The 18,035-nt window shown below is 47.4% G+C and overlaps 1 protein-coding gene across 1 annotated transcript; it reads right to left on the bottom strand.

Moving 5' to 3' along the window:
• Positions 1–878: 878 nt before the first annotated feature.
• Positions 879–17,808, bottom strand: THAP4 (THAP domain containing 4). Its single transcript, XM_031060319.1, has 6 exons — positions 17,687–17,808; positions 16,197–17,353; positions 6,360–6,519; positions 4,426–4,535; positions 3,459–3,562; positions 879–1,213 (listed from the first exon to the last, which is right to left on the bottom strand). Exons 2-6 carry the CDS (start codon positions 17,026–17,028, stop codon positions 1,094–1,096), a joined length of 1,326 nt encoding a protein of 441 aa, XP_030916179.1. The 5' UTR covers positions 17,029–17,353; positions 17,687–17,808; the 3' UTR covers positions 879–1,093.
• Between the last annotated feature and the right edge of the window lie 227 nt (positions 17,809–18,035).

The following is an 18,035-nucleotide window of genomic DNA, read 5'->3' as shown; positions in this document are numbered from 1 at the left end:
CACTCAGAGGTTCCTCAGTCTCTGGCAGCACTCAGAAGCTCCTCGGCTGCTGTGGGTCACAGCCTGAGTGCTCTGGCACTGCCCAGCACTGGGGGTTACAGTTCGTTTATAGTTACCCACTGCAGGTGAGTGATCCTGGCTCTGGTGACATCACAGGGTTCTGAGGGGCACAGCCAGGAGCTCCCCCATCCGCAGAGACAGATCCTGTGGCACACAGCCTGCCTGGCAGTGGGCTGCACACCTCAGTGTTTGCCCAGATCCCTTCCAGGCCATCCTGTGCCACTGTTCCACTCCCAGAGTGACTGGGGCTGGCGGGGGCCTCCATAGGTCATCTGGCCCAAGCCCCTGCTGAAGAGTGTCTGCTGTAGGCCAGCAGTGATCAAAGTCCTTTGCCTCCCTCATTTTTGAGGGACTCAGTGACAGATCTCACAAAGGTCAAAGGCTGCATCCTGATTCCAGAGTTGGAAATTCAGAGTTGGAGATTGAGCCCCACTGTTAGCAGTTTCTCTTGCTTGTTGGCTCACAGTTGTTCTCCCCAAACTCTTGGGATATTCTGTGCTGAAGTCTGGCCCTGACCTCTGACACTGCAGCAATTCCCCTCACACTGCTGGACAAACTCCCAGAGCAAGGTGTAGGTGCTCCCTCTCGATATTTGAGCCAAGTTCCACTGGACAGGCTCTGCAGTTCTCAGGGTCTTCCCCTGCAGTGCAAACCCATTCCAGAACCCCGTGGCTTCCCCAAAGCTCTCCAGGCTGTCCAGGAGGCTGGATCTCCACTCCAACACCTGCTACTGAACAGGGAGCACAAAGCCCCTCCATGAGCACTACAAAGCAGCAGGCAGCACACACCACCCTGCAGTCACACCAAAGACACAGCCATAAAAATAAAAGCTTTTTATTTATTTTTTTTTTATATACCATTACAGAAACATCTGAGTAACATTCTCAAAAGGACAGGCAGCTCTGGGGCCCAAGGGACAAGCACAGACAGCCAGCTCTGGGGTCTGCCACGCCATGCTCCTGAGCTGCTGCTGCTCTTGGTGCATGATGTCCTTGCTCCTTGCCCTCAGGGAGGTGACCCAGCACTCCTGGTGTCAGGGTGTCACCTTCTTGTAGGTGATGTGTAAGTGCTGAGTCATGGGCTGCGTAGTGGTTGCCATTGAGACAGTTTGTTCGAGCTTCCCATCGGAATTGAGCCTGAATTTTCTGGTAATCTAAACCAGAGGGAGGAAAAGAAATAAGGAAATCAAGCAATGAGTGTCCACAAGCTGAATGCCTTACCTGTGCTTTCTTCCCTTTGCCATCCACCTGCCTGCTGTCAATGGAAGGATATCCTCATTACAGCAGGCAAATAAACAAGGAGGTTTCTCTCCTAAAGCAAGCAGCCCTCTCCACAACACCAGCTCCAAGCCCATTATCCATGGAACAAGGCAGGTTCACAGAATCACAGAATTAACTAAGCTGGAAAAGACCTTTGAGACCATCAGGACCAGCCTATGACCTAATAACCTCTTATTAACTAAACCATGGCACTGAGTGCCACATCCAGGCCTTTCTTAAACACCTCCAGGGACAGTGACTGCACCACCCCCTGGGCAGCTCCTTCCAATGCTCAATCGCCCTTTCTGTGAACAGCTTATTCCTAATGTGCAGCCTAAGCCTCCCCTGGTGCAGCTCAAGCCTGTGTCCTCTTGTTCTGTCAGTGGTTGCCTGGGAGAAGAGAACAACCCTTACCTGGCTACAACCTCCTTTCAGGGACTGCAGAGTGATGAGGTCTCCCCTGAGCCTCCTCTTCTCCTGCATATTCCCCCTCCATCCAATAAAGAATGGAGGTTGTCCTTGCCTCTCCTCATCCACGAGTAGCAACAGAGGGAACCTTGCCATTTAATTCTGTTAAGCTGTGCTTTCACAAATTTGTATCAAATCTGCATTGATAACACCTTTAAAGGTGATTCTTCAAGCAACCTAAACCACTCATGAGACAGCCTGGTGCAGGAAATGGGCCTTCCTGCCTCAGTGACAGCTCAGCCAAGCCACAGCCACCCTGAATCACTTTTCACCAGGAATGCAATATGGTGAATTTTTCTCAAATTGAGCAGCTCCAGCAGCAGCACACATGTCCTTCTCACAAACCTGTGGCCTCTTCATTTCCACAGGTAATTTAAGCTGTTCTTGGTGAAAGGGAAAAGGCTCTGGAGCTGGTTTCCTGACAACCCCTCTCATTCCACACCTTCCTTCACCAGCAAGGGACTCCCAGATACTCAGTAGGACCAGTCCCTGGGCCTGAGCTTCCCACAGGTGCCAGATGGGCACAAACCTCCAGCCCCAGAGCTTCCTTCTCCAGCCAAGGCCAGCCTTGGAGCCCTAAGCTAGGAATACATCTGCTGGCTTTCTGTGCTTTGCCCTCTCCTCCTGCCAGTCCATCTGCCCACAGTTCAGGCCATGACTCAAAGAGGACAATCCCTTTTATTTAAATATTTGCAATCCAGAGCTCTGCCTCCCTGCTGACACCCACAGTATCTAATTGACTTCTGCTATGGGAAGGAGGCAGTACAGCTGTTCCTGGGAAAGAGGAAACCCAACAACTGAAAACATGCACCCCAAGGCAGGGGAGTTGGACTTCCCAAAGTTAGGACACTATCTAAGCAAATCAAATTTTTGTCTACATCTGCACAAACTTGTGCTCCCTGCTGTCTAAGGGCCAGTTTTATAGCACACAAAAACCAGGCTGTGAGAGCTTGTCTCTCAGCTGCTGCTCAGCCACCACAGCTTCAGATGTGACAGTGACACTTCCAGAGGTGACCTCAGGATGCCACACTGACTCCAGCAGTGTCACTGCCCTCACAGCTGGCTGTACCCCTCCAGCTGTATCAACAGACCCCCACTACAAACCCAAAACAGTCAAACCTCCAAAAGCAGCCAACCAAAGGTGCAGCTGACAGCAAGTGCCAGCCCTACCCTGCAGCCAAAGATGGGAAAAGAGCCCAGAGCAAGGTCTGAATGCTCTGAAAAGCAAAGAGTGAGATGCAGGTGTTCCTGAAATATCCTCATGAGGCCCAGTACTGACCACACCTTAAATGTGCATCCTCATACTGCAATCAATCCAGAAAACCAGCATTAATAACTAATCCCACTGCCATAAAAGAGTATTTAGCCAAGACTTTCCTCTTTTCTTCCCTAAGGACCTGCTACTAGCCATTCTGGAGACAGGATTCTGGGTTAGCTGGTCTGATCCAGCCTGTCAGTTTTTATCATAATGATCCCTCTGGGTCTCATAATGTACAAAAAAATCTCTTCTGAAGGCTCTTACAGAAAGAATAAGCCAGGATGCCATGCAGTACTTCCAAGAACCCCTGATGGCATTCTGTAATTAAAGCATGCTAAATAATATATCCTCTCAACCACACTCCTCCTGGGGCAAGCAGTGCTATGGAAATGGCTCACTCTGTGTGCACTCACCTGCTCTACATGGGGCTTCTTGGCAAAGGAGATCCTGGCTATGGAGTGAGAAGCTATAGATAGCTCTTGTCCATTCACCTCCCCTTCCTCCACCTCCACCAGACCTAGGGAAAAGCAAGGGCACGCATATTATTAGGCTACAAAGATTATTTAAGCATGTCACAATTGTTATCTTGACCTTTCAGTACTTTAAAAGGAAGCTTATAAAAAAGAGGAAGAGGGATTTTTTACACTTTCAGATAAGGACAGGACAAGGAAAAAGCTTTTAATCTGTAAGAGAAGAAATCTATGTTAGATATTGGGAAGAAATTCTTCCCTGTGAGGGTGGTGAGGCCAGAGAAGCTGTGGCTGCCCCATCCCTGGAAGTGTTCAAAGTCAGACAGGACTTGGAATAACCTGGTCTGGTGAAGGTGTCCCTGACCATGGCAGGGAGGTACAATGAGATTTAAGGTTCCTTCCAACCCAACCCAAACCACTCCATGCTCTATTAGGCTGCTTAACAGACCAGCACTCCCTGTGGAGAATGGTTTTATTTGCCTTGTTTATTTTTATATATTGAACAACTGCAGATCCACACAACCTCAGACATGGAAAGCTGGACTTATTCACACCATGTAGGATGAGTGTCACAGCACAACTGGCACTCCTCCCTTCAGCACCTGTCATTTTAGATGCAAACTTCAGCATCAACTGGGGTTTAACACTTTCACTTATAATAACTGAGATGTGATTTTTTCTCATTCAGTCCCCATAAGGCAAGAAGCACCAAGGTGCTGCACCCACACACTGGGAGGCTCTCCTTGTTTAGGAACCACTGTGGGTCCAGCACCAAAGAGCAGCGATTCCAATAGGGAAAAATTAATAAAATAAAACTGTGAGAGGTGCAAGAACTGTCTGAAAAAGTGATGAAATGGCCCAGCAGAGTAAAAACCTCTACTTTTCCCCAGAGTGGGTATCAGGAGTGTACCTGTGTTCTGGGCACTGATGAAGGCCACCTTGTTAGTGTCGGGTTTGAGGCGGATGAAGCCACACTCCCGGTGCATGGGCTTCCTGGTGTCCGGGTGGAAGGCGTTGAACCTGAGGGCAAACCAGAGCACAAATCTGATGTGCTTTGCACTCAAAAGACATTTTTTGGCTTGGCTGCCTCTTATTTAACCACATGAGTGCCTGCAGTATTCTTTGAAGAGTACAAGACTGACAACACTTCACAGTTGAGAGATGAAAACCTAGAGAAATACGATTACCTGACAGAGGTAAGAGCTGGAGCTCAGTCTTTAAGTTCAAGTTAAGTCTTTAAGTTCAAGTCTTTAAGTTCAAGTCTTTAAGTCTTTAAGTTAACTTAAAGACTTAAGTCCTTAAGTTCAACTTCAAGCTTTAGACTTTCCATGACCCCTGGGTCTTTCTAAGAACTAGCTCAGCAACCCCTCAGGAACTCAGATGTTTCACAGATACTGAAGCCATGTGTGTCTCAAAACCTTTTCTCAAATAAAGATGATACAGTAATTCCAGATATTTATTTAGCTTTATCACCTGGAAAAGTTGTTTGATCTGTATATTCCTTGCCGTAGGAAACAACAGAGCAGACATATTTCTCCCATCACTTCCTTCAAAAAGATAAAAATTCATCTCAGACTCTTATTTATTCTTCAGGAGGCCTTAAGAACTGTAGGTTTGGTCACCCATAACATGGGTGATTATACTTATCAAAGGAGAAACAAACTTAAATCAGGCAGTTTTCAGGGCTTGGAACATTTAAGGGATACAGGGACTGTCTGTTAAGAGCCACTGTCCTCCAGGACTGCTGCCTATTTTCCTGGTGCTTCCTAAAACTCAACAGCTCACAGCTGTGTAACTCCTTGGCACAAAGAAAAGGAGGGGCAAAAAAAAGGTGACGCAAACAAGGAACTGTTCACAAGCTGAGGAGGGAGGTACAGCCAGAGCAAGACTAGCAAGACTGTCAGAGCTTTGTTGCTTTTGGAAATTGGACAAAAGCAGTCCCAGGCTGAGCTGGCAGCTCCAGCACACTCCAGGAACACAGGGCATCTCTCACACAGCACTTCCATCTTGTAATTCTTCTTTTCTTGGTTTTCAAAGCAACACACTTTCCAACTCACCCCTCTTGAAGGAACACTGGAGCACGACTGAGCAGTAGCCAACCTGTCACTTCCCTCCCTCTGGATTTCTTTTGATTTCTCTTAGAACAACCACCTGAAGCCAAAGCAAGTAGTTAAGCTACCTGCCTCCTGTCCCACATGGTTTGATAAGCACTAATTTTCCTCAGATTTTCACAGTGGTGAAGACTGAGGACCACAGCTTAAAATGCAGAAACCTGGTAGCCATGCCATAGCTCCTTCATTTATTCTAAGTGGGAATTTCACAAAGAATGCCAATTAGTCACAAGTTTTTGTCAGATTATGCCCTCTTCTGACTCAGATGGGGCAACTGAGAGGTGTTTTAAAAACTTTTATTCCATTTTCAGTTTCATGTGAAGGGTGAGACAACACAGATGTTATAATTCATGCTATCTCAATCAGAAGCTAACTATTCCTAATTACAATATATTATAAGCATTTCTTGGCCTATCAGCTTTTGGCACACTATGGTGCAAATGCCTTAAAGCCAATCATCTAAAATTACTCTTCATGGGCCACTGTAATTGGCATTTGTAATGCCAATTAATCACAAGTTTTCAAGGAAAATCAAAGTTAGACCATGCAGTGACATTCCACAGCATCATCTTGTTTTGAAAACAAGCTGAGAATTACGGTGAAAATTTATGTACTTTGGTGAATTAAGGTGAAAATTTCTGTACTTTGCCATTGGAAAAGAAACCCAACTAACAAATCCATGGCTGCTCCAATCCAGGAGCTGCTGCTAACACAGGCAGATCCCCTGACTTACGAGAAGTTGAGCATGGGCTGTCCCACGTGAGAGATGTGCACTTCCTCCAGGTACTGGAAGGGCTTCATTGTAGGGAAGGTGCCATCTCCTGGTGGGTCTGAGAGCCAGGTGCCCAGCATCCAGGACAGGGGTTCCATCACAGGGTTCAGCTGGGGAGTCTCTGTGAAGGAAAAGAAAGAAGGAAGAATGAAAACTCAGGGATCTGTGCTCTGCAGGTTGCTGTGAGCTGCCTCCAGCTGGCTGGAGGTGAACACAAACCACCTCAGAAATGGTTCTACACCACAGCAATGCTTTTCTTCAGAGCAGTGCCAGCTCCAAGGGGGGAGATGGGGAACAATGAACAGTCATGGAAAGTGGGTCTGTTTCCAAACCAGCTCTCAGCCACACATAGAGCACTCTTGCAGGTGGTCCATTTCTGACTCCTCTCTGTAGCTTGATCTGAAAGAAAAGTCCCCTCCCAGCTACGTGCAGGGAAGAAGATGACTGAAACCTCAGCACAAAGAATCATTAAATGATAATGAAACCTCTAACACTCTGGGCTAATGTCTCTCAAGCACTGAGCACATACTGTTCCTGTTTGTTTCAGAGGCTGAGGAAATGAGTCCTCATTTCAAAAGAAAATCAGGCTGGGTACATATCCAAGATCAAAGTTTGGCTACAGTATTTTTTAAGAGGTTAACAATGGCCTCAACTTGTACAAAGAGACAAGGAAGGATCACTCAGAAGCTGTTCTACCAAGGCTCTGGACTAAGGCAAACATCTTAAAAATACCTGGGTGCCTGTAAGGCAAAGAGTAAACGGAAGAGAAAGATACTTCCCTTTGTCACTGCAGTTATGAAAAAGCAACCAAGGTCTGTTTCACAAAGTGAAAATTTCTTTAACAAATCATTTTACAACCACACAATAAGCTGAGCTGGAAGGAATCCACAAGGATCATCAAGTCCAGCTCCTGGCCCTGCACAAGACCATCCCAAAGAGTCACACCATGTGCCTGAGAGTGTTATCCTAATGCTTCTTCTTCTTGAACTCTGTCAGGCTTGGTGCTGTAGGAGAGTTTTGATAAACAGTTTTGCATTTTACTTTCAGAGGCTGTGACCTGAAAAAAATACATCAGGAAAATGGAAACAGACAATTTAAAGCCACATGAAGAGCAGAGCAGATCCATTACTAAGGTGTAAGTAGGGAAATCAAAACATCACCCACAGGATATTGTGAAAGATGGATTCCCACACCAACAGGGTGCCTGCTACTCTCAGTAGTCTGTTATGCAGAGAAATATGACTGAAGTAAGCTTAAAGCATGTCCTCTTCCCCCTCATGGGATAAACATTTCATCCTGGCAAGGTGGGTGCTGCAGGGGGGTGTTTTCCACACCTAGTGAGATCAAGAATACAAGAACAGGCTGATCTAAAAGGCACAGACTCAACTGCAGGCAGAAATCACAACCTAAAAATAAGGGTGTGGCCAAAATTTGCTTGACCAGTCTGAGTTTCACTGTCCTCTTTATGAAATGTCAGGCTAAAAGACAGAGCAAGGAGGAAGGACAGTCCACACCTGAAATGCCAAAGGAGAAGGAAGAGCAGCTTTCCTGGGTAAGAGAGACCACTTGTGGTACTCATTCCCCCACAGACAGCAGGTTTGAAAAGCCAGCCCATGTCAGCAAAGTGCTGCTACTTGCTTTGCTCTATGCTGAAGTATTTTGCAAGGGAAGCAACATGAGGAAACATGAGAGCTCAGTAGGAAATCAGTGATAAAGGTCTATACAGCATCAGAGCCAGGATCTGTAGAACACCCTGTCAGACTGTGCAGTCCCCAGCAGCTTGCCCAGGACTTGGAAAGGGGTTCCCACAACCTGTGCAGCAGTGTCACTGTACTGCACAGTATTTCCTTGCACTCACCTTTCCAGTTCCAAGAGGGGAGCACACAGCTCTGTGGGTAAGCAGCATACTGCTCCTCCCTCCAGCTGATGTTTGCCTTTCACTCTCTGCTGCATTTCTTTCCAAGCTCTTTGCAGGCTCATTTCCCATGATGGAAGCAAAAAGCAAAGCTTTGGAAAAGCTGCAGGAGCCTGCAGCCTGGGCTGCTGCTGCCCTCTCCTGGGTCAGCATGCCAGGAGCAGCACAGTTTCTGTCACCACAGCGCTTTCATTGGGCACTTCCTTTTCTCCTGCTTGCACTTCAGGAAAAGCATCAAAACAACATGAAAGGAATGGCTGTAGCCATTCCCACTCTTTATTCTTGGTTACAAACCAAGAGAAGCCAAGAGAAGCCATTTCCACCATCCCACTGCCTTGCTGTGCAGCACCCAGCCTGGCTGGAGGTGCCTGACCTGGTGAGCTGGTCTCACCTCCAAAGAGCTGGAATTCCAGCCAGCTGAGAAGTGAAGATGGAACTGTACATCCTGAAGTCTCTGGCACCTGGGCAAACAACACAGCCAAGTGATCATTATTCCTTTTCTAAACTAGCTAGATGACAGAGCTAGAGAGCTCTTTAATTCTCATGTGGCTTGGAAAAGTCCAGAGCAGCAGAAGTGAGTAAGGACCAGGGGCTCAGTGAAGTGCAGGTAAGTGCAGACATCCTGACCTCATCCCATGCTCTTCTTACCTTCAGTGCTGGGCTCTGACTTGTGGACTAAGAATTTTTTCCTTCCTGGCTGGAAGGCTGGGCTGGGAGAATGGAAATGCAAGAGGGGAGACAGACAGGAGAGAGTCTGATTGAACCCACCAGAAAAACAAAACAAAAAAACCCAACAACCCAAAAACCCAGTTATCTGAAAAGCAATTTGTCTTTTTATGTCATGGTTAGGGCAGGTAAATGCAAGACTATTGTAGCAACAAGAAGTTCTATGCTGAGCTGCTTAGTTTCAAATTTCAGGTTTATAGATACAGTCACTGTCAAAGACACTGATGAAGGAGCCTGTACATCCCTTTTTAAAGGTCTAAACTTCTAGCACATCATTTTTACAAAACTCTACTAAAGTGGTTTAAAAGGAAAGCGTATGATAGCATCAAGAATACAGATGACATCTGAGAATTTGCAGCACAAGAGACCCTGGTCACCCTTCTGCACACTTCAAGCTTCACACTCAGAGGGGGTCCTCTTAAATGCTGATTCCCTTGCATTCATATGCACAGCTCCTCTTTTACCTTCTAACAGGGAAGCTCTCTCTGCATCCTCTTTCTAAACAAAAACATTCCTGGAGTCACCTCTCCTGCCCTTCCTGGAAGCCATTAGGGACCCAGCATCTCCAAGACCCCATTCCTCTACAACCTGGTGAAGTGGAAGGTGTCCCTGCCCATGGCAGGGGGTTGGAACAAGACGAGCTTTAAGGTCCCTTCATCCCAAACCATCCTGTGGTTCTACAAAATCTCACATAACACTCATGAGACAAAACCACACACCCATCAGCAACCTGATCACCTTGATCTCTTTCCTTCAGGAAGTCACTCAGGCCACAACCCAGGCCCTGAGCACACAGGTCAGTTCCATTTCACCACCTGACCCTGCTCCACCCCTCCAAACTCACAGACAGGCGGTTCCTACATCTTTTCCATCTCCAGAAAATTTCCAAGCCAAATCCCACCCTGCACTGGAACTGGCTGTCCAGGCTTTGCACCAGGAGATACTGAGTTCTCTCTGCTTTTGAGTGGGATTCCTGGCACAGAAAGCTAAGTTGGCACAAATTCCTACACAGCTTTATCAGTAAAGCCACAGGGAGGGGCCAGCTGGTTGCTAACAAGGCAGCTAACCCATTTCCTTGAGCTGGGGAACCCCTCCTGCAGAAAACTTGAGGGAAAAAACTATACAAACAACAACAACAACAACAAAAAACAAACCCCAACAAAAATTCACAAAACAAATCTCCAAACAAAATCTCTGAGTCTTCAAAGTGTGGGGTCTGCAGCATCAACTGGGCAGTTCCCTGAAATTCTTCCTTTCAGCACAGTTGCTAACTGGGTTTAAAAGAAAGCATTAAACACCTTTGCCTTGTCCCTGTCCCTGTTTGTGAGGTGACCATCCTCATCCTGGAATGGGGCAATGTTATTTCTAAACTGCTTTTTGCCATTTGTATATTAAAAAAAAAGTTTTATTTTTCTCTGCAATTTTGGCAACTTTGACTCCAGTTGAGCTTTGCCTGTATGAATTTTCTCCCAACAGTGGGGAGCAGCATCTCTATGTTCTTCCCACATGACCTGACCTTGCTTCCACTGGGAATCTTCCATCATTCCATCTTATTTCCAAGAGAAATCCCTGTTCAGCCAAGCCTTCTGCCTCACCTGCTTGAATTCTGACATTTAGGAATTGCTGTTCCTGTGCCCTTAGGAGATGAAGTTTAAAAGTGACCAGCACTGACAGATTCCAGAACCTGCAGAAACATTTCCCAAGGGACCTTACTCACTAATTCCCTGAGCAGCCTGAGGTCTCATGGCCAGAGTTGAGGTTTTTCAGGCACTTTTCCTCCTGTCACCAGAGATCTGGTGGTGGCTCTGTGGTCTCTGTGGCCAAGTTGGCCCCAAAGTTCACTTTGCTCATGAGATCCTCTCTGATGACAAGCAGGAGATGAAGATCATCCTTCCAAGTCAGCTCCCTGAGGACCTGTTCCATCAAGTTGTCATGCAGGTGTTTTAGGAGCCTTCTGGCCCGGGCTGTACCAGCTGTGAGATGCTCCCACTTAATTCCTGGCAGGTTGAAGTCCCCTGGGGCAGTTGAGTTGGAATCATCCCTTAATTCCTCAAGGAATAATTTGTCAGCGTCACTGTCCTGGCTGGGAGGTCCAGAGTAGACTCTCACAATGAAATGGCATTATCTGTTTGCCCCTTGATTCTTATCCAAAGGTTCTCAACTGTGCCATTGCCAATTGTGAGCTCCTGACACTCCAACCCTTCTGTCACACACAGTGCCACCCCTCTGCCTCTCCTGCCCTGCCTGTCCCTCCTGAGGAGTCTGGAACTGTCCCTCAGGGCACTCCAGTCACAGGGAAAACTCCCACCAGGTTTCACTGATGCCAGATCTCTGAGCCAAATCTTCCAGCTCCTCACTGGTCCCTCCTGCTGGGTGCATTAATGCAGAGACGTTTCTGGTGTGGTGCACTGTGACCAGCCCCTGGTGAAGCAGATTGAGGGATCCCATTAGTGCTCCTTCCCTCAAATTTAGGCACTGCAGCCCATTGCTCTTCCCTGCTGACCCTGGTTTTGTCCCTTTCCCCTTTCCAAACTAGTTTAAGGCCCTATCAGCAAGCTCTCCCAGCTCCTGTGCTAGAACTCTTTCTCCCCCAAGAAAGATGCATCCCACCAGGTGCCAGCAGATCAGCTGTTGAACAGATCATCCCATCTCTGCTCCAAAAGCTGGGAATGGGGTTATATTCACAAATGTTCACGCTATAGACTCAGTAATTCATTTCATAGCCAAGTGCCAAGGTGGTAATGCTCCACTGCCTGTAGTCATTGCCAGAGTTCTGCTTTATAAAACACAGAGAAAATATTTTTTAAATTCTACTCTATTATGAGAAACCAAACACCCTACCTGAGCTCAGCCTGACTTTCTCTCGAGTTTTCCTTAGTTTGCTGTTTCATTGCTTCCTAGCTGCAAGCTGGTTTTTGTTGTGAGTCATTGCCAACTCACTGCAAAATTAAATGCTTAATGCACAAATTCTATAGACTATTAGGCAAAAAAACAAAACCTGGAAAGAACAACACCATCCCACTAAAAAACCCCAAACCAACAGCAGTGTAAAAAGTCTTGTTTCCTCCCTTCCAACTGCCTTTCTCTCCAAGGGGGAGGTCAAAGAGCCACCTCCCTCAACCAAGTCCCAAAGCTGGTGTGCCTGCACCATGCTGAGCACAAAACAGTTCACCTCCCACCCAAGTGCTCAGGCCAGGGTGAAATCTCTCAAGATACCTCCTGCCATGGATTCAGCCCCTATGCACACATATTCCCACTCCTTATCTCACTCTCAGTCTACTTTATGGCTCTCTTGTTCTTTGCAATGCTCACCCTACAGACCAGTTTTCTACCCCAGCCAGGGCACAAAAAAAAAAATCACAAGCAGCACCTGCTGTCTCAGAATAAAAGCAGTTTTCTTCCAAAATCTAGCTCTAAGTTAACATGCAACTGCCAGGCTAGCAGTGCCTGCCCTGGTGGAGGCAATTTTCCTGACAGAACATCTCTGTGACCCATCAGGCACATTTCAGTTTCAAGCTGAACTGGACACCAGCCCCTTGCTGGTCCAGTCCTTGTCAGCCAGGTGAAAGCACAGCACCTCCAAGCATGCACAATCCCCAGCCAGGTGAAAGCACAGCACCTCCAACCAAGCACAGCCCCACTTCTCAATGCCAGTCAGGAACGGGATTTTGCTTTTCCTTTTCTGCAGCATGAATGAAATCTGTTGCCACCAGGATGGGCAACATCACTTCAGGCCCCACAGACCAGGTTTCAGGACTCCACCTCAGCACAAAACCACACATTAAGTGCTCTGTCCTTCTGCTTGCCTTAAGTTTGCCAACTATGCCTCATTTGCATGTAAAACGTACTGTAAACGACCCCATTTCTACACTGGCTTTGCACAGATATCCAAAGACAAATCCAAGCCAGATTTCCCATGCATTCCTAGTAGAGTTCTAACTGTTTTTCCCATGAACTCATTTTGCAAACTCTCCTGCCTTTAATATGACCTTCATGAAAACAGACATGCAGCATAAGAGGCTCCTCATACCCCCAAGCAGCTGAATTCTAAGAGCTTTACCTCTCTGATGAACCCAGAAACTCAAATCCCATGGAATCCTACCTGAGTCTGTTCCATGCCCGGCCATGTTTGCAGATATTTTGCTATTTGCTGTACCTGCAGCCCCCCCTGCCCCAGAAAGCTCTCTGTGCAGGGTGGCAAGATGGCCAAGAGGGAAGTGAGCTCATATTTGGGTAAAACACTGATCCTGCTGCCTGCTGGGAGATGTAGTTTTACAACCAGACCAAACTGGGGCACGGCAGGAGGAGGTGGTGCTGTGGAAGGAGCTGCTGGGATCTCCTGTCTGAGTGAGCACAGCTGACACAGCAGAGCTGTGAAACCTTCAAGCAGAAGAAGGTCAGACAGTGCTGTCAGGACACCCATGACTTCTCCAGGACACATCCCTGGTTGTTTGCTGGCTCTCCCTCATTTCTCCCAGAGCATCCTGTGATCCTCCAGAAGCCACATCCCACCCTGTCCTGCCTGGTACACCATGCCTAACCACACTTGTCCACCAGCAGCACTCCTCAGCCTCCATGGACCTCATGAAGCAGCAGGAAATATTTTCCTACCACAAACACCTAAATTCAAACTTTAGATGGAAAAGGCCACCATTTCAGCTGTGCTGTAGACAGCCTGAGGCCTCTCCTACACCAGGGTAAGACAGGTTGGGAAACAGCCCTCAAGCACATTGTGACAGCTGGATTTGGAGCCACTTGGCCACCCTGAGTCACCCAGCCCCAAGTGTGGCTGGCAGGCAGTGCTGGGCAGCACTCCTGCACAAACCTGCTCTTCCCAGCCTGCTGCAGCTTGGAGACAGCCAGCAGAAATTTATTGGTCTCATTAGAGGGAAATATGTGAGAACTAGCACTGAAAGGAAGTCCTGCTGAGTGGGTGTGGGCCTAAAGTTGGTGTGTTGTGCTCAGGATTTTGAGGAAACAGCTGAAGGTGAGGGATGCAGACAGGTAACAACTTGCATGGTCAGTCCAGTCTGGTACTTACACACAAGGAAATGCCTTCAGCAGAAAAAAATATGCAGGCTCAGGTTCACAGCTAAAGCCATCACCTCAACCACACATCAGATGTGCTGGGACAACTGAGACAGGGCTGCTAACAAAGACTGTTATTAATGTGTTACCTGACTGTAGTTTTATGAATATGAAAAGTCTTTCTTAACTCAGCTTTGTATTACAGTAAAACTCAATGTCTGGGCATAAACCAGACTCAGCTGGCTGCACTTCATCAGCTATTTTCACTGCCATGAACTAGTACTACAAGCACACAAAAAAAAAAGAGTCCAAAACAGAAAGATACCAAGATGAAGCTAAAAAAAATTTTTAAAAAGCCAGTCAGTCACCAACCAACCCATTAAAAAAGTTCCCAGCCAAAGGGTTCCATATAAACTTCCCATCATGCCAAGCTACAATTGCCAAAATGGTTCATTTTCACACACTGATCTCCAGTTTTGTTGATAAAAGATGGGAGAATGGGTAATGAATTTGTCAATTCATTAAGAAAAATTACATTTTCCCTTATAAAATAGAGTATGTAACTCATATATTAAGAATATCTTTACAAGAACATAAAATTTTCACTTCTTAAAGACGTATCTATAAAAACACTAATCTTGAGAAAAAGGAGAAAAATCATAGTGCTTACCAGAATAAAAAAAAATCTTTAAAGATACTCTTTCTGCAATTAGTATCTCAGTGAAGGTATTCCAACAAAGGCAGACACCTTTTTAAATAAATGTATAAATAAATATTTCATATACCTACATAAATATATGTGTATATATGAATGACAACTATGGAACCCTAAAATGGTATTTAATTATTTTCTTCAGTTTGACACCTAAACAATACAAAAATGCAGACCTGAAGGTACAAACAAGACTATGCTGATTTCCCAGGGCAAAACTTTTCCCCTCTCTACCCAAATAAAAGTGTGAGTTTTCCCATACTTTGAAAAATTAGATACATATGGGAAAAGTAGTGCTGGGTGTCAGCCTTCATGAATTTTAGAGTCTACTTTCCTCTTGCAGTGAGGAAGTTGGCCATGCTGCAACAGCCTGGAGAATGTGCCTGTCTGTGTCAGCAACACTTTTCTGAGTGCCCAACATCTCCAGAAGAAGCCATGGAGTGTTTCTCCAAAAGGAAAGGTGAGAATCAGCCATCAGGAGACACCCAACCCTCCACAGGTGACAACTTCTCCAAGCAAGCCCCACATCACAAATCCTTTCCAAGGCCACCCAATGTTTTCTCAGCAGCCACACACACACCACCATTAGATGGTCCTAAACTCCTGCCCTGAAATGCACCTTGCAACCACAATCACTGTGCACACATTGTACATTAAAGGACACTTTTTTTTTGCAAGAAGGGCCTCATTTGACTTCTAGGTAACAAACATTTTACGTGACCTGATCCCTCACTGACTTCTCCTATGTTTTATGGTGCTTAATTATTATTTTTGTAATTGATAGAGAAGCATCTTCCATCACTCCCTGCTTTATTATGTTTCCTGACTTCTTCTGCCTTCCAAGGGAGGAAAGGATCAAAGCAAAGACAGACATTTGCTCACAAATTGTGACCTCGATGTGCATCATGACATTGTCATATTTGATACCTCCCACCTCACTTGCATTTCCTGTATTCTCAGTACTGAGTGCAGTAAATGAAATCCAATATCAAAACTATTTCTTATGCCACTGAGGACAATAACAGCTTTCCCAGATACCTGCTGCTAGGACAGCTCATTAACACACCAGAAAAAAAATCACAGGCATGTGCCAAAGGAAGAAGGAAAATCCTAGCAGGAGCCACTGTATCACAAACAAGTTAAAATAATCCAGAAAGACAAGAAAATAAATTAATGAACAAAGTTGCCTGTAACACCACAATCTAAATTCCTATTCCACATCTTGGAAAGGTCAGGGATGTAAGAATTAACTTGTGTGCCCACTGAGTGAATTCTTTAATCTGTATCCATTGGTCTTACCAAGCTGCTACATCTCCTTCCCAGAGTGTCATACCTTTTCCCCATCACACCTTTCACAGCCCCCAACTTAAGAAAACAAGGAATTCCACCTCAGTGCAGCACCCCTGGCAATACTGACCACAGTCCTGGGATATCAGGCTGTTCAAGTAAGGGAAACTGTTGCGCTTCATCTCATTCAGCTTCTCCTTCAGCTTCCTGACTTGGCTGTCGGAGCGGCTGATCCTCTGCCTCAGGAGCTTCAGCTCCCCGTTCTTCTTCTCCACCTGCTCCCGCAAGCAGCACACCTGGCTCTTGCTCTGCCGGGAGGAGAAGCAGTACGAGTGCAGGGAGTCGATGAGCTTGCAGGCGCCCGAGGCCGACATGATCACCTCGTTGATGGACATGGGGTTGGCGTCCGTGTCCCCCTTGCGCCCCAGCACGGCCTCGGCGGCGGGACGAGGGGTCAGGTCAGCCGGGGACGCTGACAGACCCTGGGAGGGTTTCTGGGGAGTGGCCGTGAGGGAGGACGTCGGGGACACTTCTGTGACGGCCTTGTCGTGCCCCAAGGGCTGGCTGCTGCAGCTGGGCTCCACGTCTCTCTTTGGCCTTTTCCTTTCTAGCTGCTCCTTGGGGAGAGACGGCCTCTCCCTGGCGTGCTTGGAGGAAAAGCTGTACGAGTGCAGGGAGCCGATGAACTTGCAGGCACCGGAGGCAGGAGGGGTGAAATCGTCCACGGACACGCCGCTCCTGTCTGCCACCCAGCTCCCTGCCCAGCTGCCCCTGGCACAGTCCTTGCCAGGAGACCTCTCGGGCTTTACCTGCACCCCAGGCTTGGTGCCCAAATGATCCCCTAACGTCCTTCTCCGAGGGCCGTCCAGCTGGCTGTGGAGGGCTGGTTCCTCCTTGGGCATGGATCCTACTTCCTCTTTCAGAGTGGCCTCCTCCATCTCTTTCGTCCCTTGCATCACCATGAAGTCCTGGCCAGAAGATGGAGACCTGGGTGCTACCTCACCGCCTCCCTCCTGCGGGGCCTCCCCATCCTGCACCAGCACCTGCCTGGCTATTTTCCTTCTGCTCCTGACATAATCCAGCTTGCCGTGCTTCTTCTCCACCAGCTGGAAGATGGTGGGGACAGCAGTGGGCTTCAGCAAGCGGTGATGGTCTTCCAGCCGCTTGAAGAAACTGTCTTTGGTGAAGTGCTCACTGCAGAGAAAGGAATACTTGGTGGGAGTCCAGTTGTCTCTCTGAACAGCTTTCAGCCACTGAATCAAGCGCTTCGAATCCTTCAGAGGGAATCTGAAAGGGGAACAGAGAAAACCCACTAAAAAACAAGCTACATGTCGGGAATCAGAAGGGTTGGTACTGTAAGAATTGCAGAACCACGGAGTCATAGAACTGTTGAGGTTGGAAAAGACCTTTGAGGTGACCAAGTCCAAGGGGATGGCAAGGTTTAGGAGATTTTAGGGAAAGTTGTGTTTTGGGAAGTTATACTCATTTAAGAATTATTTCACTTTGGGCTGAAACATTTGATATTCATTCGCTGCGTCAACAGCTCCACTTCACAACAAGCGTAGGACTAGAAGGTGTTGTTTCCATGTTCATCAGCAATCGATTCATTACTCCACTCACCAGCCCCAGTAGGAACAGCCTGTCCACAAGGAATGGGGATGTGACCACCACCAAAGCACCCAGCTCAGCCAGCACGCTGCCCAGCGCAACCAGGGTGCTGCTCACACCGGGTGTGCTCAATAACATTTAATTAGCTGTAGAAATGCCTGCAGTGCAAGAAAGCCCCTGAGCAGGGGAGCCGCGTTCCGTTTCCAATGGGACTCCCGAGACAGAGACTTTTCCCGGGGACTCACGGCCGGCAGCATCCCCGGCGAGGGCTGAGGCGGCGGGGCACAGCCCGGGGAGGGTCGGGGTGACAGGCCGGGGAGGGCCCGGCCCCGGGGCGAGGGGCGCTCCCGCTGCCCGGCCG

This window comes from Geospiza fortis, unplaced genomic scaffold (genome assembly GCF_000277835.1).
Source record: "Geospiza fortis unplaced genomic scaffold, GeoFor_1.0 scaffold118, whole genome shotgun sequence".
Classification (NCBI taxonomy): domain Eukaryota; kingdom Metazoa; phylum Chordata; class Aves; order Passeriformes; family Thraupidae; genus Geospiza; species Geospiza fortis.
This window is presented reverse-complemented; position numbering and strand designations above follow the sequence as displayed.

What these genes read in the sequence shown, in the direction of transcription:
- THAP4 (XM_031060319.1), bottom strand. Translation starts at nt 17,028, where the DNA reads ATGGTGATGCAAGGGACGAAAGAGATGGAGGAGGCCACTCTGAAAGAG. An exon ending in CAGCCCATGCTCAACTTCTC is followed by an intron (nt 4,536 to 6,359) that starts GTAAGTCAGGGG and finishes GTTTGCCCTCAG; the next exon opens with GTTCAACGCCTTCCACCCGG. An exon ending in CATCAGTGCCCAGAACACAG is followed by an intron (nt 3,563 to 4,425) that starts GTACACTCCTGA and finishes GCTTTTCCCTAG; the next exon opens with GTCTGGTGGAGGTGGAGGAA.